The 23503-nt window shown below is 38.3% G+C and overlaps 1 protein-coding gene across 9 annotated transcripts in view; it reads right to left on the reverse strand.

Moving 5' to 3' along the window:
• Positions 1–22857, reverse strand: part of LOC133777583 (probable helicase CHR10) — a 64037-nt gene extending 41180 nt beyond the window's left edge. For 7 of the 9 annotated variants that reach the window (XM_062217272.1, XM_062217273.1, XM_062217269.1 and 4 more), the window contains exons 1-3: positions 22592–22857; positions 21492–21570; positions 21225–21385 (exon numbers count right to left, since the gene is read on the reverse strand). In XM_062217272.1, coding sequence (XP_062073256.1) covers positions 21225–21385; positions 21492–21570; positions 22592–22618 — 267 coding nt within the window. In that variant the 5' untranslated portion in view covers positions 22619–22857. Of the gene's footprint in view, positions 1–21224; positions 21386–21491; positions 21571–22402; positions 22446–22591 lie in introns of all 9 variants that reach the window. The other 2 variants (XM_062217277.1, XM_062217270.1) reach the window with 2 other exon arrangements.
• Positions 22858–23503: the final 646 nt, after the last annotated feature.

Below are 23503 nucleotides of genomic sequence, written 5' to 3' on the forward strand. Positions count from 1 at the left end.
TGAATGCTTTAAATGACAATGGTACTTGAGACTTGGTAGATTTACTTTCAGGGAAATGGACTATTGGATGCAAATAGGTATTTGCCGTTAAGGTTAATCCGGATGGGTCAGTTACTCGATTGAAAGCCCGTTTTGTCGCTAAGGGCTATGCTCAAACCTATGGAGTGGATTATTCTGACACTTATTTCCCGATTGCAAAATTGACATCTGTTCGATTGTTTATTTCAATGGCAGCAACTCATGACTGGCCTTTGCATCAACTTGATATAAAGAATGTGTTTCTTCACGGTGATCTTCAGGAGGAGGTGTATATGGAGCAACCTCCTAGTTTTGTTGCTCAGGGGAGTATGGCCGAGTTTGTCATCTTTGAAAGCCTGTATGGTTTGAAACAGAGTCCCTGTGCTTGGTTTGGTAAATTTAGTCAGGTTGTTGAAAATTTTGGCATGATGAAAAGGAAGTCAGATCATTCTGTGTTCTACAAACAATTAGAAGTTGGTATCATTCTGTTAGTTGTGTATGTGGATGATATTGTGATTACTGGAAGTGATACAGTGAGAATCTTATCTCTCAAGTCTTTCCTTCATACTCAGATTCATACAAAGGACTTGGGGATGGTAAAGTATTTATTGGGTGTTTATAAAATGGTGAGGAGAAGAAAATGGTTTCTTTTCTGTGTATTTTACAAACTAGAACTTAGGCTTATATACAGATTTACACATTAAACTATCTTTAATACAACATAAATACAATAAAAGAGAATTCCTATAGACTTTAGGAAACGGAAACATCCTTCTGTAACGTATTGACATTATTTTCTGACTGTTAACACTCCCCCTCAAGCTGGACCATAGATATTGATGAGTCCAAGCTTGTTTACTAGGAACTCAAATACTCGCTCGGATAACCCCTTTGTGAGAATATCAGCCAACTGTTGATCCGTATGAACATATTTGATGTTGACAATTCCCCCATCAATCTTCTCTTTAATAAAGTGACGATCTACTTCTACGTGTTTAGTTCTGTCATGATGTATAGGGTTGCGTGCAATACTGATGGTAGATTGATTATCACAGTAAAGCTGAATGGGAGCTTCATATTCAATCTTTAGTTCTCTTAACAAGCGTCTGATCCATATCGCTTCACATATTCCGTGGGCCATGGCTCTATACTCTGCTTCTGCACTGCTTCTTGCAACCACTGTTTGTTTTTTACTTCGCCATGTTACCACATTGCCCCATACAATTGTACAATATCCAGATGTAGATTTCCTATCATCAACTGACCCAGCCCAGTCTGCATCTGTGAATACTTCAACTTTTCTTTCAGAAGTCTTTTTGAAGAAAAGACCTTTTCCTGGTGTTTGCTTTAAATACCTCAGAATTCTATATACTGCATTAAGATGTCCTTGACATGGATCATGCATGTATTGACTGACCAGACTTACTGCAAAGGCAATATCTGGTCTGGTATGAGAGAGGTAGATAAGCTTTCCTACTAGTTGCTGGTACCTTTCTTTGTCAACTGGGTTTCCTTCAAACATTTTCCTCTTGTCTCCGAGCTCGATTGGAGTTTTGCTAGGTTTACTGCCTAGCATTCCTGTCTCATCAAGAGTGTATTTTCTTTGAGAAACAGGAATTCCCTTTTTGCTTCTAGCAAATTCCATTCCCAGAAAATATCAGAGTTCACCAAGATCCTTGACTTCGAACTCCTTTGCCAATATTTCTTTAATCCGAATCACCTCTTCAGTATGGTTGCCAGTGACAATGATATCATCAACATATACAATCAGAACTGACATTTTCCCTCTTTCTGAGTGTTTGATGAAGAGAGTATGGTCAGTCTGACCTTGTATGTATCCAAGTCCCTTGATAACTTTCAAGAACCGGTTGAACCATGCTCGAGGAGATTGTTTTAGACCGTAGAGCGATTTGTTTAGCTTGCAAACTTTGGTTGTATTGGGAGATTCTTCAAAACCCAGAGGCTGACTCATGTACACTTCTTCCAGCTCACCATTTAAGAATGCATTTTTTACATCAAGTTGATGTAATTCCCAATTTAAGTTGACTGCAAGCGAGAGCAATACTCTGATGGTATTGAGTTTGGCAACCGGAGCGAATGTTTCAGTGTAGTCAATTCCGTAGGTTTGAGTAAAACCCTTGGCAACAAACCGAGCTTTGTACCTCTCAATAAATCTATTTGCATTATATTTGACTGTGAACACCCACTTGCACCCTATTACTTTCTTATCTGGTGGTAACTCCACTAATCGCCAAGTACCATTCTGCTCAAGTGCTTTCATCTCTTCGAGAACTGCTGTCTTCCATTGAGGAGTACCAAGTGCTTCATTGATATTTATGGGAATCACAACATCTGATAGACTAGTGGTAAAAGCTTTAAATGGAGATGATAATATAAGAGATGAATTTTGAAATAGGGTGTTGGGTGCAAGATCTACTTCCTTTTCTTAAAGCAATAGGAATATCTAGATCTGATTGAGTGTTTGAGGGTAGAGTACCTGAATCTTTTAACTGGGGTGGTTCTATCACTGGATCGGCCTCTTGACTGTGATGAGAATTCGTCACTTGTTTATTTCTTTCGCTTCTGGTATACACCCGAATTTCTTTCTACGTGTTTTGATTTTGAGAGTCCTGAGAAGAAGGTGGAAGATTTTCTGGTTTGGGAATGATTTCATTCACTGGAGGAAAGGACACGTCTAGGGGTAATTCTAAACCCCACGACCACTGAGCTTCTTGCTCGTGATGAGTATGCTCCCCCTGAAGCGAAGTGGGAGTGAAGTATGGAGAATTTTCGAAAAAAGTTACATCGCGGGAGATGTAGATTTTCTTGGTGAGGGGACAGTAACAGCGATAGCCTTTCTGTGTAGGAGAATATCCTAGGAAAACTGTTTTTATGGCTTTAGGATCAAGTTTACTCCGGTGTTGGGAGTGCACATGGACAAAGGTGGTGCCTCAAAGACTTTTACTGGCAGAGTATTTGTGGAAATGTGAGGATAAAGAAACTGAAGAATAGAATATGGTGTCTTAAATTGAAGAGGCCGACTAGGAAGGCGATTGTTTAGATAAGTAGCAGTGAGTACAGCATCGCCCCAAAGATATTTTGGAACATTCATGTTGAACATGATAGCACGGGCTACTTCTAAGAGGTGACGATTTTTCCTTTCGGCTACTACATTCTGCTGCGGAGTATCTACACATGAGCTCTGGTGAACAATCCCATTTTGTAGAAGATAGGGACCGAGAGTTGTATTGAAGTATTCAGTACCGTTATCGGTACGAAGTGTCCGAATAGATGTCTGGTACTGTGTTTGGATCATTTTGTGGAAGTTTTGGAATACGTGACAGGTTTCGGATTTGTGCCTAAGAAGGTACACCCAAGTAATTCGTGTATGGTCATCAATGAATGTAATAAACCAACGTTTACCAGAAGAAGTCGTGACCTTGGATGGTCCCCATACGTCACTATGAATAAGAGAGAAAGGACTAGAGGGTGTATACAGTTTGTGAGGAAATGAAACACGAGTATGTTTAGCAAGTTGGCAAATATCACATTGAAAATCCGCAACATTTTTATTTAAAAACAAAGAAGGAAACAAATGTCTTAAATATAAAAAACTTGGATGTCTAAGTCGACAATGCCACAACATAATTTTTTGAGAAGTTGCATCAAAAGATGAATTAGAAATAGAACTTGAAGTTAAACAGTGCAGGTAAGGCAACTCTTTGTTCAGGTGCTGAAAGAAATAAAGGTCGTCACGAATCCTAGCACTGCCAATCGTCTTCCCCGATGATAGATCCTGAAATTGACAAGAATCAGACATAAATTTAGCAAGACAGTGATTATCAGAGGTTAATTTTTTAACAGAGATTAAGTTGCATTTTAAGGAAGGAACAAAGAGAACTGATTTAAGAAATAAATCAGTAGACAACTTTATGGTGCCAATGCCTGCAATAGGTGAGTGAGTACCATCTGCAATCTTAACACTAGAGGTAGTAGAGCAAGGACTATAAGAATCAAACAAATGAAGTAAACTTGTCATGTGATCAGTCGCCCCTGAATCGATGATCCATGGTGTATGGGAAGCGGAAGAGAAATTACCAGAGTGTGCAACAGAAGCACTATGAGACTCGGGACCAGATTTGGGTTTTATGGAGGATTGACCAAGGAGTGTGTATAAATGTTCGATTTGTTCCTTACTGAATGAAAGGGCAGCAGTACCGCTATGAGTAGTGCTATTCTCAGACTGGGTTTGGTAGGCCTTTTTGTCATTTTGGCGACGGGGAGTCCAATTTGGTGGTTTGCCATGAATTTCCCAACAAGTGGAGCGAGTGTGACCATGACGTTGACAGTGATCACACCAAAGTCGATCACCCTTGCGATTAGGTCGAGGATCAGGATTTGATCTGCCAAACGGTGGTGGACCAGATTTTGAGACAAGAGCTGAATTCTCTACGGGCGATAATTCTTGAGTAGTGAGCATGATGCGACGACGTGCTTCTTCACGCCTGACCTCAGAGAAAGCTTCTTCAGTGTCAGGAAATGGAGAACGACTCACCAAACAACCCCGAACTTCATCAAGATTACTGTTCAACCCAGTAAGAAATTCAAAGACCCGCTCTTTTTCTAATTGTTGGCGCTGAAGAGTGGTGCATGTAGCATACAAAGGAGTGGTATCCAGATACAAATCGAGTTCCTGCCACAGGTCTTGTAAGTCTGAAAAATATTGGGTAACAGTGTGATTACCTTGCTTGATTTCTTTGAGTTTGGTACGAATTTCAAAAATCTGAGAGGCATTCCCAAGATCAAAGTACATCTTTTTTGCAGCATCCCATACTTCCTTAGCAGTTTTAAAAAATAAATACCTGCGACTGATCTTTGGATCCATTGAATTAATAAGTCATGCAAGTACAATAGAATTCTCAGCCTGCCATACCTTGTAGGTTGAGTCGGTCAATGGAGGGGCAGGAAGGTCACCAGTGAGATATCCGAGTTTTCCACGTCCACAAATGACTAACTTTACTGACTGTGCCCACTGTAAATAGTTTCTACCATCAAGTTTGTGGGCTGTAATGTGGAGAGAGCTGGTATCATGACTATAAATGGAGCCAAAGGACTAACTTTGGGCCTGAGTTTGGGCTGGATTTGAGTTAGGCCCACTAGTTTGAGAAGAGATTTCATCAGTGCTTGACATGATGACACGTGGCTAGGGTTGGCTGACAAGTGGGGATGTATCAAATAAAAAAAATTGTTTTATGGCAGGGATATGCGAGATGATAAGGAAGGGTTGGCTGAATATGTGAGAGTTCTAATCAGGCCATTGTGGGTTCGTGTCCCACCGGGTGTGCCATGTGAGTGAATATAAGACCGAGATTATTGAGGAGGGCTGGACAGAGATTGCCCCTGGAGTTGCAGACCGCCTGGAGCGCCGGAGATGTCGCCGAAGATGACGCCGGAAGTTGCAGAAGCCGCCTGGAGCACTGAAGATGTCGCCGATGATGACGCCAGAAGTTGCAGAAGCCGCCTGGAGCACCGAAGATGACGCCGGAAGTTGCGACAACCGCCTGGAGTTGAAGAAGCTGCTAGGAGCCGATCAGAGAGGATAGAGAGAAAAAAGAACCGTAGGGCTCTGATACCATATAAAATGGTGAGGAGAAGAAAATGGTTTCTTTTCTGTGTATTTTACAAACTAGAACTTAGGCTTATATACAGATTTACACATTAAACTATCTTTAATACAACATAAATACAATAAAAGAGAATTCCTATAGACTTTAGGAAACGGAAACATCCTTCTGTAACATATTGACATTATTTTCTGACTATTAACAGTGTTAAAGTCACAAGGACTAAGAAATGAATTTTTCTATCTCAGAGAAAATATGTTCTTAACTTGTTAACTGAGACAGGAAAATTGGGAGCAAAGCCTTGTAGTGCTCCAATGACGCCGAACATGCACCTTACAAAAGATGGAGAACTATTCGAGGATTCTGGGAGATATCGAAGGTTGGTTGGAAAGCTGAATTATCTTACTGTAACTCGTCTAGATATTACATCTTCAGTCAGTGTTGTCAATCAGTTTATGACATCCCCAACAATTCATCACTAGGCAGCGTTAGAGCAAATTTTGTGTTATTTGAAGGGAGCACCGGGACAAGGTATCTTATATGCAAATTATGGTCACTCTCACATTGAATGTTTTTTAGATGCAGATTGGGCAGGTTCCAAAGTAGATAGAAGATCCACTTCAGATTATTGTGTTTTTGTTGGCGGAAATTTGGTTTCTTGGAAGAGTAAGAAGCAAAATGTTGTGTCAAGATCCAGTGTAGAATTGGAATATGGGGCTATGGCACAATCTGTGTGCGAGATAATATGGATTTATCAACTCTTGACAGAAGTAGGTCTTAAAACTTCAATACCCGCACAATTATGGTGTGATAACCAAACTGCCCTTCATATTGCATCCAATCCTGTATTCCACGAGCAAACTAAGCATATTGAAATTGATTATCATTTTGTCCGTGAGAAAATTCAGCAAGGGTTGATTTCTACTGGGTATGTGAAGACAGGAGAACAAATAGGGGATCTCTTCGCAAAAGCATTGAATGGGGTTCGGGTTGATTACCTTTGTAACAAGCTGGGCATGATTAACATTATATTGATTTGTATATAAATATGTATCATTTTTTCAATGAAAAATAAGAGAATGCAATTCTTTTCACCTCAGATAACAGAAACAAATCAGATTTTCCAAAATTTCCACAAAATGATTCAAACCCAATTTCAAACAAACATCCAGGTATTAAAAACCGAAAAATGCTCGTGACTTCTTCAATTCTGTTCTTGGATCATATTTGCAATCGCATGGGATTGTTCATCAAAGTTCCTACGTCGACACACCACAACAAAATGGTGTGGCTGAACGCAAAAATCGCCATTTACTTGAGGTAGCTTGATCCTTACTTTTTTCATCTCATGTTCCAAAAAGGTTCTGGGGTGAAGCTGTCCTCACAACCACCTATCTCATAAATAGAATGCCATCTCGAGTCCTAAAGTTCAAAACTCCGCTGCAAATCCTTCTTGAATCATATCCTCACTCACATCTTGTGTCTCAAATTTCCCTTCGTGTCTTTGGTTGTGTTGCATATGTCCATGTCACTCATCACACCGAAGCAAACTCGATGCTCGCGCCACCAAATGTATCCTTCTTGGCTACTCATCCAATAAAAAAGGGTACAAATGCTACTGTCTAATTTCCAAAAAGTTGTTTCACTCCATGGATGTCACTTTCTTTGAAGACTAGCCTTATTACACCAATTCTACAATTCCTGGAGAGAACTAAATAAAATGAGAGAAGAATTGAAATTATTATTCTTGTATATTTTATCAATGCTAGGTATGCCTTTTACAGGGACTGTACAGAATAATCACAATAAATGTCAAAGAATAAAAGACTACAGCTATCACATCTAAAAACTACAGCTAATATTGCATATCTTTGTGATTTTATTTCCTGGCTGTCAACAATCACCCTTAAGCTTGACTGTAAATGTTAACAAGTCCAAGTTTGTTTGTAAGGAAATTAAATACTCGTTTAGATAGTCCCTTAGTATATCCGCCAATTGTTGATCAGTGTGCACATGCTTAACGTTGATTATCCCTCCATCAATTTTTTCTTTGATAAAGTGTCGATCCACTTCTACATGCTTGGTTTTATCATGATGTACAGGATTATGTGCTATACTGATGGTGGACTTGTTATCGTAGAATAATTGGATAGGAGCTTCGTATTCTATCTTTAATTCTCCAAGCAGTCGTCTTAGCCATATAACTTCACATACCCCGTGAGCCATAGCCCTAAATTCTGCTTCTGCACTGCTTCTTGCAACAACGGTTTGCTTTTTACTTCTCCAAGTAACTAGATTACCCCATAGTAGGGTACAATAACCTGATATAGATTTCCTGTCATCAATTGATCCAGCCCAGCCAGCATCTGTAAAGACTTCAACCTTTCTTTTATTTGTCTTCTTAAAGAATAGTCTCTTTCCTGGTGCTTGTTTCAAATATTTCAAGATTCTATACACAGCATTGAGATGTCCTTGACATGGATCGTGCATAGACTGACTTACTAGACTCACAGCGAAGGCAATGTCTGGTCTAGTGTGAGATAGATAAATAAGCTTCCCTAGTAGCTAATGGTATCTTCCTTTGTCAACTGGATCTCCTTCAAACATTTTAGTCTTGTCTCCAAGTTCAATTGGAGTTATGCTAGGCTTGCAACCGAGCATCCCGATTTCTTTTAGGAGATCAATGGTGGTTGGCTCATGTAAACTTTCTCTACAAGTTCTCCATTCAGAAAAGTATTTTTTACATTTAACTGATGTAATTCCCATTCTAGATTTGCTGCAAGTGAGAGTAGGACCCTGATAGTATTAAGCTTGGCAACTGGAGCAAAGGTCTCGGTGTAGTCAATCCCATAGGTCTGTGTGAATCCCTTTGCTACCAACCGTGCTTTGTACCGTTCAATAGAGTCATTAGCATTATACTTGATTGTGAACACCCATTTGTACCCCACACACTTTTATCAGGAGGTAATTCCACTAATCTCCAAGTATCATTCAGTTTGAGCGCTTTCATTTCTTCTAGTATAGATGATTTCCACTCAGGAATTTTAAGAGCTTCTTCAATATTCCTAGGAATAAAAACATCTGACAAACTAGAAGTGAAAGCTTTAAATGAGGATGACAACTTTGAATAGGAAATGAATTTGGAGATAGGATGTTGAGTGCAAGACCTAATTCCTTTTCTCAAGGCTGTAGGAATGCCTAGATCAGTGTTTGAGTGATTATTACCTGACTAGTTTGGAGGAAGAAGATCTACCACCGGGTTGGCTTCTTGACTGTGTTGAGAATTCATGATTTGGTTATTTCTTTGTCGTCTAGAATAAACACGCAGCTCTTGTTGTTGGTTTCGAGGATGTGTCTGTAACTATTAACTCAGAAGATGAGGCAAGGTTTTTTAAATTTGAATCTGTTGGAGGGTGAGTCGATTCTGGAAGAGAGAAGTTTGTGGGATGTGATGGAATTATGGATTGACTCAGAGGTAGCTCTAATCCCATGACCACTGAGCTTCATTCTCTTGATAAGTATTGGTCTCCCCCTAAAGCAAGGTGGGGGAAAAGTATGGAGTGTTTTCTAAAAAACTGACATCTTTGGAGATGAAGAGTTTTTTGGTAAGAGGGCAATAGCACCGATAGCCTTTTTGAGTAGAAGAGTAACCAATGAAGACAGTTTTAATGGCCCTAGGGTCAATTTTGGTGCGATCTTTAGGAAGAATATGGACAAAGGCGGTACACCCAAAGGTTTTGACAAGAAGTGTTTGAAGATAGATGAGGATATGAAGTGTGAAGAAGAGAATATGGTGTCCGAAAACCAATTGGACGACTAGGGGGACGATTGATGAGATAAGCAGCGGTAAGGATGGCATCTCCCTAAAGGTACTTCGGAACGTGCATAGTAAAATGTAGAGCTCGGGCAACTTCTAAGAGATGACGATTCTTACGTTCAGCAATGTCATTCTGTTGAGGGGTATCGACGCATAAACTTTGATGAATAAGCCCTTTTTTGGAGAGGTAGGGTCCTAAGATAGAATTGAAATATTCTGTGCCATTATCCATTCGTAATATACGAAGTGATGTTTAGAATTGTGTTTAAATCATGTTATAGAAATTTTGAAACACATGGAATGTATCAGACTTGTGTTTGAGGAGATACACCCAAGTAAGACGTGTGTGATCATCAATAAATGTGATAAACCATCGATGACCATGTTAAGTAGTGATTTTTGAAGGTCCCCATAGATCACTATGAATTAAAGAGAAAGGGTTGGTTGGAGTATAATGTTTGAGGAAAAACAGCCCGTGTGTGCTTAGCCATTTGACAAATATCACATTGTAAAGAACCATAATTATTATTGGAACATAATGATGGAAACAAATGTTTAAATATGAAAAACTTGAATGACCTAGTCGATAATGCCATAACATAATTTTGTTGGAGTTTGAAACAGAAACAGATTTTATTGTAGAGATAGAATTAGAAGCCAAACTCTATGAACAATGTTGTTGTATTATTGGTTGACGATTTTCAAAGAAATAAAGTCCACCTTGAATCTTAGCACTGCCAATCGTCCTTCCCAAAGATAGTTCCTCAAATTGACAAGAATTGGAAAAAAATTTAGCAAGGCAACGATTGTCAGTAATCAGCTTACTGACAAAAATTAAATTGCATGTTTAAGAGGGAACATGAAGGACCGATTTGAGGATTAAGTCAGCAGACAATTTAATGGTACCAATTCCTGCAATTAGAGAGAGTGTCATCTGCTATTCTGACACTAGAAGGATTAGAACATGGAGTATAGGATTCAAACAAAGAATATAAACTGATCATATGATCAGAGGCACCAAAATCAATTATCCATGGAATTTGAGAGTTGGTGAGAGCAAAGGAGAAATTACCAGAGTGGGCAACAGAGCTAGACATAGTATGAGATCCGAAACTCGAAACCCATTGAAAATAATTTTTACACTTAAGTTTGTGGGCTATGATATGAAGAGAGCCCACGGATCCACTAAATTGTGTTTGGGCTTGAGGGCTAGTAGGTCCACTGGTCTGAGAAGAAATATCTTCAATGGGCGACATCGTCGAAGAAAAGAGAGAGGATCAGCTGCTGTGAGTTGCCTGAGTTGAGATGATCACCTGAGAGCTGTGAGAAAAACACCGCCGGTCTGAACAGCGACCAATCTGGACTTGCTGCGATTGAAGATGGGCTCCTAGACTTGCGATTTAAACAATTTGGAGGACTGGGCTGTGCGATGTGGAAAAAAAAAATGGGACTGGGCGTGCTTGTTGGAACGTGCGACTGAGAATAATAGTGAGATGGTGAGATCTTGAACCAGAGAAAAAAATGTTGGGAGAGATGGTGAACCAGAGAATCGAAGGGAATGAAAAATGGTGCAACTGGTACTGAAAGAAAATTTGGGACTGGTGATGGGTTCCTGGATGATTGGCTGGAAAGGGACAGAAGCTGCTGGAGAAGACAACCAGAGCTGAACAGAAAAAATTCTCGAGGAGAGAAAAGAACCTAAAGCTCTGATACCATAAAGAATAAAATGAGAGAAAATTTGAAACTATTTTTCTTGTATATTTTATCAATGCTAGGTATGCCCTTTTATAGGGACTGTACAGAATAATCACAATAAATGTCAAAGAATAAAAATCCTATAAATAAGGAAACTAATATACAATAAAAGACTACAGCTATCACATCTAAAAACTACAGCTAATATTGCTTATCTTTGTGATTTTATTTCCTGGCTGTCAACAAGAACCATAGTCTAGAATTGCAAAATTTAGACTTTGTTTTTCTCATTGACAATACAGTTGATACTCCTCTAAATACTTCTCACAACACAATTCTTCCAAGAACATCACCAACTCCTTCCGTTGCCCATACTCCAAACTATTCAGTTGAATTACATGAGCCAAGAAATTCTCATCCAATCTCTTCAAGTCCTATCCACATTCCAAGCAAAAAGGTCCAACCTCATCATTCAGCCAAATCAAATGAGCCAAGAACTCCTCATCTAATCTCTTCAAGTCTTGTCCCCATCCCAAGTAAAGAGATCCAGGTTTACTAAGGAGAAAGAAACATCTAACAAGCCACTACACAAACTCAGCAAGGTCAAGAATATGACCCGATCCCATTCATCCTTGAAAAAACTCAGGAAGACGCTAGACCTAAACCTATTATGGAAGAAATTGTGTCAAATGATCTGAACATCCCCATTGCTCACAGAAAGGGGGTACACTCTTGCACTCAACATCCCATTCACAATTATCAGAGTTACTCAAGCCTATCTCCTACATATAGTCTTTATCACCTCCTTGGACCAAGTTCAAATTCCCACATCGGTCCAAGAAGCCCTACAGATTCCTGATTGGAAGGTTACAACAATGGAAGAACTTAGAGCACTTGAAAAGAATGAAACATGGATCCTCACAGATCTACCTCTTGGCAAACGCACAGTTGGCTGCAAATGGATCTTCGATGGAAGCAATGAAAGATTCAAGACCCGCTTAGTGGCCAAAGGATTCACTCAATCCTATGGCATTGATTACCAAGAGACGTTTGCTCCTGTTGCTAAGTTGAACACCATCCGAGTTCTCTTTTCGATTGCAGTAAACAAAGAATGGCCTATATTCCAACTTGATGTATATAATGCATTTCTTAACGGAAATCTAGTGGAAGAAGTATACATGGATATCCCTCCAGGATTTGAGGACAAATTCACTAAGGGAAAGGTGTGCAAACTCAAGAAATCCCTTTACGACCTCAAGCATTCCCCTCGAGCCTGGTTTGACAGGTTTACGAAAGTTCTAAAGGGATATGGATACACTCAGTGTCAATCAGATCACACTCTTTGTAAAACATTCAATAGGGGAAAAACTACCGGTGTATAGTTTATGTCGATGATATTGTGGATACAGGAAATTACTCATTCCAAGCAGCTCCTCTCAAGTGAATTTGAGATAAAGGATCTAGGACAATAAGATACTTCCTAGGGATGGAAATAGCAAGATCCAGCCTAGGCATCTAAGTCACTCAGTGAAAACATGTCCTCGACCTCTTACAGGAAAGAGGGATGATTGGATCCAAGCCAGTTGACACACCGATGGATCCTAATACCAAACTTGGAGCACAGACAGACGAAATAAAAGTTGATCGAGGAAGGTACCAGAAACGCCCCATGTCACTATGGTTGCTTCCTAGAATGACGACTGGCCCTACAAACCAACACAAGTCTTTCCAGTGTGATTTGTCCTCACTCGCACGCTTCCTAAGGAAAACTTCCTAGGAGGTCACCCATCATAAGACTACTCCAGGTCAAGCACGCTTAACTTTGGAGTTCTCAAGTGATGCGCCACCGAAAAGAAGATACATCTTGTTGACATAAGTAGTACACATCAATCCATTTAAGCTCTTTTTAACTGTGTAATCTCGTACCTACACAGTCTTAGAATCATCACACTTGACATTCCCCAGGCGATATGGGATTGCACAGCTTTACCCGGTCTTTCCCCTACGGATTACGGAATACTGACTGTCACAATCACCCCCTTTTGGAGTCCAACGTCCCGGTCCGCCACACTTCCGACTGGATTAAGGCTCTGATACCATTTGAAATGCCCCACGTCACTATGGTTGCTTCCTGGAATGACGACTGGCCCTACAAACCAACACGAGTTTTTCCAGCATGTTTTGTCCTCACTCGCACGCTTCCTGGAAAAACTTCCCAGGAGATCACCCATCATAAGACTACTCCAGGTTAAGCACGCCTAACTTTAGAGTTCTCAAGTGATGGGCTACCAAAAAGATGATGCATCTTGTTGGCATAGGTAGTACACATCAATCCATTTAAGTCATCTTCAACTGTGTAGTCCCATACCTACACAGTCTTAGAATCATCACACTTGACCTTCCCCAGGCGATGTGGAATTGCACAGCCTTACCCAGTCTTTCCCCATACGGATCACGGGATACTAACTGTCACAGTACCACCGTCTCATGGGAAAATTAATCTCCCTAACTCGCACTCGGCCTAATATAAGCTTTGTTGCAAGTGTTGTTAGTCCATTTCTCAGCAATCCCACAGAGTAACACATGGATGTTGTCTATCGGATCCTTAGGTACCTCAAAGGAACACCAGGAAAAGGGCTAATGTTCAAAAAAGCTTTTCACAGAGATCTTAAAATCTACATAGATGCAGATTGGGCAGGTTCTCTCACTGACCAAAGATCCACTTTCAGATACTGCTCCTATATTTGGGGAAATCTCGTATCTTGACGCAACAAGAAGCAGCAAGTAGTAGCTCGCAGCAATGCTGAAGCAGAATTTCGTGCCTTAGCACATGGAATTTGTGAAGGAATGTGGCTGAAACGCTTACTTGATGAACTCAGAATCCGCCTAGAAGGCCCTATAAATGTTTTCTGTGATAATCAATCAGCTATAGCAATTGCAAAGAATCCAGTCCATCATGATAGAACCAAACATGTCGAAATTGATCGTCATTTCATCAATGAGAAGATTGAAGGCAAGATCATCACCTTGAGGCATGTTCCCTCAAGACAACAGGCAGCTGGCATCTTAACTGTAATGAGATGAAGAGAATTGTATTTTTTTGTATTGAAAATATAACATTTATTTATACACAACTAGAGAAGTTATTCTAGGAAACTAAATCAACTAATTAATCCTAAATGTCAACTAATAGACAGCTAATACTCACACTATAACACTCCTCTTCAAGCTGGAACATAAATGTTAATCATGCGCAGCTTGTTACAAAAATAGTCAACCGGAACCCCATTTAAAGCTTTCGTGAAAATGTCCACTACTTGTTCTCCAGTCTTCACATATCATGTAGAAATCAAGCCTTGTTGAATTTTCTCACGAACAAAATGACAATCAATTTCATGTACTTCATCTGTTCATGAAACACAGGATTAGTTGCAATATGAAGAGCAGCTTGATTATCACACCATAATTTTGCAGGTACTGAAGTTTTAAGTCCTACTTCAGTCAATAATTGATATATCCACATTATCTCACACACAGACTGTGTCATAGCTCGATATTCTGACTCTGCACTAGATCGTGACACAATGGTTTACTTTTTACTCTTCCATGAGACCAGATTCCCTTCAACAAAAATACAATAACCTGAAGTGGATCTTCTATCCACTTTGGAACCTGCCCAATCTACATCTGAGAAACACTCAATATGAATGTGTCCATGATTCGCATACACAATACCTCGTCCTGGTGCTCCTTTCAAGTAACACAAAATCTGCTCTAACGCTGCCCAATGATCAATTGTTGGGGATGACATAAAATGACTGACAACACTAAGTAGGCAATGTCTAGACGAGTCACAGTAAGGTAATTCAACTTCCCAACCAACCTTCGATACTTTTTAGGATCTTCAAATGGTTCTCCATCTCCTTTAAGGTGTAGATTTGGAGTCATTAGAACACTACAGGGTTTTGCTCCCAATTTTCCTGTTTCAGTCAATAAGTCAAGGACATACTTTCTTTGAAATAGAAAGATACCTTGTTTACTTTGAGTGACCCAACTCCTAAAAAATACTTTAACACCCCCAAATCTTTCGTGTGAAATTGAGTATAAATGAAAAATTTAAGAGATGAGATTTCTCTAATACCATTTCCAGTAACAACAATGTCATTCACATATACAACTAACAAAATGATGCCAACTTCTGATCGTTTGTAGAACACCGAAGGAGCAGACTTGCTTTTCATCATACCAAATTTCTTAATAGCCTAACTAAACTTTCCAAACCAAGTACGAGAACTTTGTTTCAAACCATATAAAGATTTTTAAAGACGAAAAACTCGTCCTGACTCCCCCTGAGCAGCAAAACCAGGAGGTTGTTCCATATACACCTCCTCCTGAAGATCACCTTGAAGAAAAGCATTCTTGATATCAAGTTGATGTAAAGGTCAATGATGAGTAGCTATCATGGAAATAAACAGCCGAACAGATGTCAACTTTGCAACAAGAGAGAGTTTCAGAATAATCTACTCCATAAGTTTGAGCATAGCCCTTAGCGACAAGACAAGCTTTCAATCGAGCAACTGACCCATTCAGAGTAACCTTAACCGTGAAGACCCATTTGCAACCGATAGCCCGTTTCCCTGAAGGTAAATCGACCAAGTCCCAAGTACCATTAGCATTCATCTCTTCTATCATTGCATTATGCCAACCAGTATAAGATATGGCTTCACAAACAGTGTTAGAAACAGAAATAGAATCAAGGAAAGCAATGAAAGAACAAAAGGAAGACGCCAAGTTATTATAAGAAACAAAAGAAGAAATGGGATAAGTACACTGACGTTTACCTTTGCGTAATGCAATTGGAAGATCATCGCTCGGGTCCGGATCTGATGACGACGGAGCATGTGCAGGACATGAATCAAGAGGTTGTCGCCTGGAGTAAACTTGAAGGATAGGAGGTTTCACAAGAACAGGTTGTGAGATCAGTGATAGGTCCGAGTCAGGAGAAGAAGATGTGATAGAATAGACCAACAAATCATCGTCCTCCCCCTGACGAGTGGGAACGGGCAGAGAAGGGAAATAAGGTGTATCTTCGAGGAAAGTGACATCAATGGAGACCAAATTGTTAAGACTGAGACAATAACACTGGTAGCCTTTCTGAAGACAGGAATAACTAAGGAAAATACATTTCAAAGACTTGGGATCTAATTTAGTGGCACGCAAACAAACATTCTGAACAAAACAAGTGCTACCAAATATCTTAGGGTCAATAGGAAACAAAAACTTTTGCGGAAAAAGAATTTTGTAAGGTATCTCACCTTGAAGAATAGAGGACGACATTCGATTAATGAGAAAACACAATGTGGAAACTGCATCAGCCCAAAACGGTTTACGTTCCGCCACACCATTTTGGGATGGGGTATCAACACAAGAAGTTTCATGAAGTATATCATTCTAAGTCATATAAGATTGAAATAAAGCAGATATATATTCTTTGGCGTTATCACTTTGCAAAGTACAAATTGAAATATTAAATTGAGTTTTAATTTCAGCACAAAACAAAGAAAATAGCTCTGAACGACTTTTCATTAAAAATAACCAAGTTACACGACAATAATCATTTACAAATGTAACAAAATACCTAAATCCAGATTTAGACAAAATAAGAAGACCCCAAACATCATAATGAACTAATTCAAAAGGAACATTAGCACGTTTATTGACTCTAGGACTCGAACTAAGACGATGATGTTTAGCATACTGACACGACTCACAATTTAAGGAAGACAACGTACTATATTGAGGACAAAGCTTCTTTAGTAAAAGGAGAGATGGATGACCCAACCAACAATGAGACTCGAAAGGAGAAGGAACACTCAAGCAGGCAATAAAGCTGGGTGGCGATGTATCAAGAGTGTAGAGGCATCCAGATTCATGTCATTTACCAATAATCAATATTGTCATAAGATCCTGAAATAAGCAATAATCAGGAAAAAATGAGACACAACAGTTGAGATTACGAGTGAGTTTACTGACAGAGAGCAAATTAAAGGATAAATTAGGTAAATGTAAGACAGAAGACAGAGAAAGTAAAAGGGTAGGAGTGATGCTGCCAAACCCACGAACACACGATGGTGACCCATCGGCTAAAGTAATTGTAGAAGTAAAAGCAAAAGCAAAAGACTGAAATGAAGTAAAGAGACTAGAATTACCTGTCATATGATCAATGACCCATTGTGAGGATGAGGAAAGAAGGCATGCATTAGTTTTACCTGAATCGGCAATAGCAGTGATAGAAGGAGATGAAGACTTAAGTGATTCTTGATACTGGGAGAACTTGGCACTCTCATCAGCAGAGATAAGGATTGATTTGTCAGAGGTATCACTATTAAATGCAACATTAGCTGAGTGTTTATGCTCGTTTTTAATCTGTAGCTTTTTACACTCAAACTTGGTATGGCCCGGTTTTTTACAATAGTTACAAATAATGCCTCCAGAATCCAGGGTTCGAGTGTCAAAGCCTTGTGAACTACCTCCTTTGTTTCCACTTGATTTAGAAGATCTCCGAGGCTCATAATTATTATTGCGACTTACCAAGGCACCATTAAGCGAAACAGGTGGTGTTATTTCCGTGCGGAGAACACGACTAAAGATATCTTGTAAAGAGGATATATCAAACCCAGAAAGAACTTGTGCCTTAGCAAAATCAAACTCAGAGGAGAGCCTAGCTAGAAAGCTCATTATAGCCATTTGCTCTCGTTGTTTTTGTTGAACCTTCACGTCGGTACTAAATGGCAGCAACACATTAAGCTCTTCATACGTCTTTTTAAAAATCATAATGTACTTTTTTAAGTGACTGATTTTGTTTTTCCACACGGTAAAATGCTTTGGAAACCTCATACATACAAGAGAGATTCCCTTTTTCCGAATACAAAAATTCTAAATAATTCATTAGTTCTTTAACAAACTCCAATGATTGATCAAGCCAATTGCCTCACTATCAATGGAATTTCGAATCTGAAGGAACAAGCGAGTATCCTCCCTGAGCCATGCCTATCTCGAATCACCTTTGTCTTTAGGAGGATCATCAGTCAAATGGTCATCTTTGTCAATACTTCGTAAATAAAGCTGAATAGTCTTACTCCAGTCCAAACAATTCGAACCATTCACTTTATGGTCTATGATTTTAGACATCATAGGAACCACATCAGATACCACTGATTTTGTCCCAGCCATAACCTCAAAAGCAAATATGGAAAAAACAAGTAAGCAAAGCCAAGAAAAGGAACCTCCTAAACACAAGATTTGAACAAAAACAGAGATGAAAATGACCGGAGAAGAACACAAACTGGGCAGAAAAGTGCCGAGAAAGACGTGGGGACCAACTGGAGTCGAAAGCACAACGGCAGAACAGCGCACGTGCGCACATGCGCCGGCGCGTGGGGGACTGGGCAACGAGCTACGAAGACACATGGGCTCCACTCGCGGCGTTTCTGGGCGGCTGGGCAGTCCTTCTGTGCCAGCAGTGAGAACAAAAGAACACCCCAAATAGGGTTTTCGAAATAGGAAGCCTAAAAATGAAAGAAAATTAAACCCTAATTGCAAAACCCAATTTGTGATGAACCCTAATTTCGAATTTCAAATCTCAACCCCAGAACCTGGCTCTGCTCTGATACCATGTAATGAAATGTGAAGAGAATTGTATTGAAAATATAACATCTATTTATACACAACTAGAGAAGCTATTCTAGGAAACTAAATCAACTAATTAATCCTAATTGTCAACTAATAGGCAGCTAATATTCACACTATCACATTAACCAAAGCTCTCCATCGCCCTAATTTCAATGAACTCAGCTCCAAACTAGGAATGTTTAGCATATATCTTCTAGCTTGAGGGGAGTAGGAAATCAAGCTAGTTAATGGTTGACAGATGTTTACAGCAAGGAATTTATATTTCCAATTGTTGTTTTAGTTTCCTAGTCTATAAGAATTCCTATTTATTGTATTTAATTTTGAATATGAAGGGTCTTAGATGTATGTTTTATATATAGCCTAGTTCAATTTTGTAAAAGATAGAGAATACATAAACAAAAATAGTTTCTCTCATACCATTTTCTTCTTAAAATAATGCAAGGCTAGCGTGAGAGAATATGAATTCACAGGAATATCAAAAATGCATTTCAGCAATACACTAAAAGGCTGCAATCTCTAACTACATCTGCATGCAAAAAGGGTACTTCTCAAAGTTAAGTTATTTCCCTCACTATATAACCTACTGGGATGGGATGGGAAAATCTGTAAAGGATACTTGGAGGGACTCCACTAACTTTGCTTCCTTGTTTTAAAGATTACACTCAGATTTATTTTTATCTTTAAAAAAAACTGAAAATTGGATTAATGATGAAGAGTTAATACAAGAAAAAAGCTAGTGAAGACACCCACCTTTAAAGTGTATCAAATTTATATACATATATAAATATACTAGTATAGTGTGCACGTACAAGGCACGTGCTATAGCATTATAAAATCATCATCATTATAAAATTATCATAATCAAATAAAAAATACTTACATTATTAAAATATTCTTCTAATTTAAATAATAATTTTTACACAAAAATATGGGGAACTAAATTCATAAAATTAAAAATTAAAAAAAAAGTCATAAAATAAGTTATTTTGAAAAAAGCCATAATTTTGTAAACTTGTTAAAAAAACCCATAAAAGATGTAATTTGTCAAACAAAAATTACAAGCCCAAGCCCACATTCTATCTAAATCATATTTCAGATCCTAATAAAATAAAATTTCTGTAAATTTTTTCCTATGTTTTTTCTTCCCGGTATTTGATCTTATTATATTTATTGTTTATTTGTTTTTAGGTTATTATTTTATGGAAGGTCTTCTGTTCGTGGTGATCATTTTCTTGTTATCCCAGAAAAGTTATAAACTTCCTAAAAGACCTTTGACAGATAAGGTAGTTGTTCTAAAAGTCAGATTCCTATTATATGCATCTATGTGTACAGATACATATATATATATAATATTTATATAAGATAATATTTATGTATTTGTAATGTGTTACTCAATGCAAAAGGTTGTGTACTCTTGAAAGGATATGTACTTCTGAAATGTTGTATTGTTTAATTTTTTTAATATTAATTATTTGATTGTGTAAAGAACCAATTATTGTATTTTTTGGGAATAGAAGCAATTGTTCAGTTTGGATGACTTATCTAAATTTAACTTTTTTTTTTAGCATATTCTGTTAAAGTCATACCAAATTCTGTTAAACATACTAAATTCTGTTAAGCACACAAAATTCTGTTTGATAGCCATTTATATAATAGGTAAGTTATAAAGCAAATAATTACCAAGTGCTACGATTACACTCATAGACTAATTCTAAACCCCTATCCAATTTGTACAAATTTTCCACTTGGGGCTTCAATTGAAATGTAATGTAAATGATAAAGAAACAGATGAGTTAATGTATTTGCTGAGTATCTTAGAAGTTTTTCTTTTGTTGAATCCAATCCACATAAAATGCTTTGGCATTTGGATTTTTTTTCTTGCAAATTCTACTTCTTTTGAGCTTTTTTATTTGGATGTCAAATGCTCCTAACAGAATCAAAGATTTTTATTCCAGCATTGTAGTGTGACTAATAATCAAAGGTCTAAGCTGTTGAACGAATTCTAGTTTACTTGGGTGTTACCTGAACGTTGTGAGGCATTAATGATTGAGAAGCATATCAGTTTTGTAAAGTCTAAAATGGTGATAATTATGTACCTATGTGATATTGGATATTCTTTCGGACATTTAATTGGAAAGAAAAATCCAAATTTTGAAGTGAAAAAAAGAGCTGAATTTGTTTTCTTTGTGGTTGTAGGAGAAGAAAATCAAGTTCCTTACTTTTCTTTGGGCCTCGGTAGTGAGGAAGATAAAGAGCAGTCAACAGAGATAAGACTACAGACATTTTTTAAGGTGCTAAAGTGATAATATCTAATAATTATAAATGATCCTGTTTGACTTGTTTCGTTAAGTACAACTATGAATGAGGTGGAAACTCACATCAATTTTTGAGGATTGTCCTTTAACATGCTCGTACATTGTTCTGCGTAAATTACGACGGTGATCTTTGTCCCCAACATACCGTAAAACTCTTAGTTTTGGAGAAAATCTGCCCATCTCTGATACCCAACCATCCGTTACACTTAGAGGACATAATATCACTGCAAATTTTCAATGACGGTAGACAAATATAAGCAAGCATGTTATAATAAATCCAGAATGATATCGAACAACAAAAGATTTCAAGATTTTAGCAAGGACTATTACAAAATGGCCCAGGTGACATTCGTTGAACCTTAATATAGCTCATTAAACAGATGGCTTGCAAAGTCTTCCCTAGTCCCATCTGCAAATTATTAAAGCCATAAGCATAAGAAACACAGCTTTCATGGCACTTGCCACTCTTTTAAGTCACCACAGTACTGCTTTGCTTCTTCATCTCAGTTCCCTATAGCTCCTACAATTAGTTAATATCAATACAATACAATACAATTATGGCAAACGACACATGTTCATTGCTGAATAACCACAGTAAGGAACACTTCCTTGATTCTTTCCAAGACGGATTAGTAGACATGCAAGTTTAAGCCTATGTTTGGTGGAGATGAAGAAAGATATATAGGAATGAGAAATACATTACCCAAGGAAAGGAGAGTACTTTTCTTCAAGAGTTTGGAACCAGAGGAAGGAAAGTAAGCCAAAATCCTCTTCTTTAATAGGAGGGAGAGTGGAAGATGACGATATTATAGTAATGACCACTCGACTATATGATAGGATAAATCTTTCCTAAAATCTCTACAATTTGGAGGGATTAAAAACTTATTAAAATTGACTATTTTGAAATCCATAACTAATCTCTTCACTCCAAAATATCAATTCTACAAAAATCCATCTTCCCCCAAATCCAACCCATCTCCTTCCCTCTTACCAGATACACTCTAAACGTTGAGACATCAAGATTACTACAGCTACTAAACTTGGCTAAGCCAATTATTAGATTTAAATCAATTCATAACTTCAAACTGGATATAAAATCAATGGAAAACTCAAAATTAGCCACAAAGCTTGCTCCAATATATATTCTATGAAATGCGTTAATGAGTTCGCGAACAGCACAAGGATAGAGGTTTAGCAGAATAAACATTAAACTAAATGTTAATAAAAAAAATTAAAATCACCGCTTCAGATTTTCAGAGAGTGAGAGCAGTTGTACCTCGTCTCCTGCAAAAATCGACCGTATTACAGAAAATAACTATTAAAAATCCAAAATACCACATTTTAATCTCTTTCTTTCAAGAACTAAAAGCACATCTCGAAAAATATATACATTCGAATCATAATTTCCCAAATTAAGTAAAACTCCTCACCGAGAACAACGTTGACGCCGAGAACATACCGCCGTACGAGCCATGAAACGCCTTCCACTTGGTGAGGCTTCAGAGTAGCAGTGACGCCCAGTTCTTCCGGGTTCACTAGCGCGTGGGCGGCGCTTGCATCGGCGCTTGCGATGAATTTCGCAGTGGCCTGGAGCCTTAGCTCGTAAGCCATCTCTATCTCTATCTCCATCCCCATCTCTCTCCTCCCTGTTTCACCGTGTATTTGAACCAGATGCAAGAGAGGGAAGAACTAAGAGCACTCTCCCATTGAGGGTAAGAGGTAAAATATTTATATTTAATTATTTTATTTTTTAAAAGAATAAAATATTGTTTTAAAATATAATATTTAAATGATAGGGAGAAAAAAATAGAGAAGTTGATATATAGGATAGTGTTTTTACTGGTGAAAATACTCAATGTTTATACGATGTTCCACTTTTACATTTAATCTTTATTTTTCGCGGTGAAAATACACAAACCGACATGAACTGTGTCTCTATCACTACTTAACCCCTAACAGCGTTAAAAACGCTTACGTGGCCAATTGCGTGTACAAACCCAGACACAAATGCCTTAAAATATTAACTGCAAATCAAAAAAAAAGTTTTCCAACGGCTTAACACAAGGAATGCTTTCTTTATACCCACATTTCATGTAGAAAAAGCAAACCCACATTCAAAGTTTTTTCTGAAACTAATTTCTTGAGACTCTGTAGATTTCCCAGAGGACGATGACGAAGACTGAGGACGAAGAACCCCCTGCTTTTTACCATTTCGGATTGAGGACGATGATGAAGCAGGAGGAGGAACTGGAACAAAATGCCCATGCTTCGGACTGAGGACGAAGAACCCCCTAGATATGGTAAGCCCCTGACTGTGTTGTGCATGTACTTTTGTGGGATAT

The sequence above is a fragment of the Humulus lupulus genome, chromosome 5, assembly GCF_963169125.1.
Source record: "Humulus lupulus chromosome 5, drHumLupu1.1, whole genome shotgun sequence".
Taxonomy (NCBI): domain Eukaryota; kingdom Viridiplantae; phylum Streptophyta; class Magnoliopsida; order Rosales; family Cannabaceae; genus Humulus; species Humulus lupulus.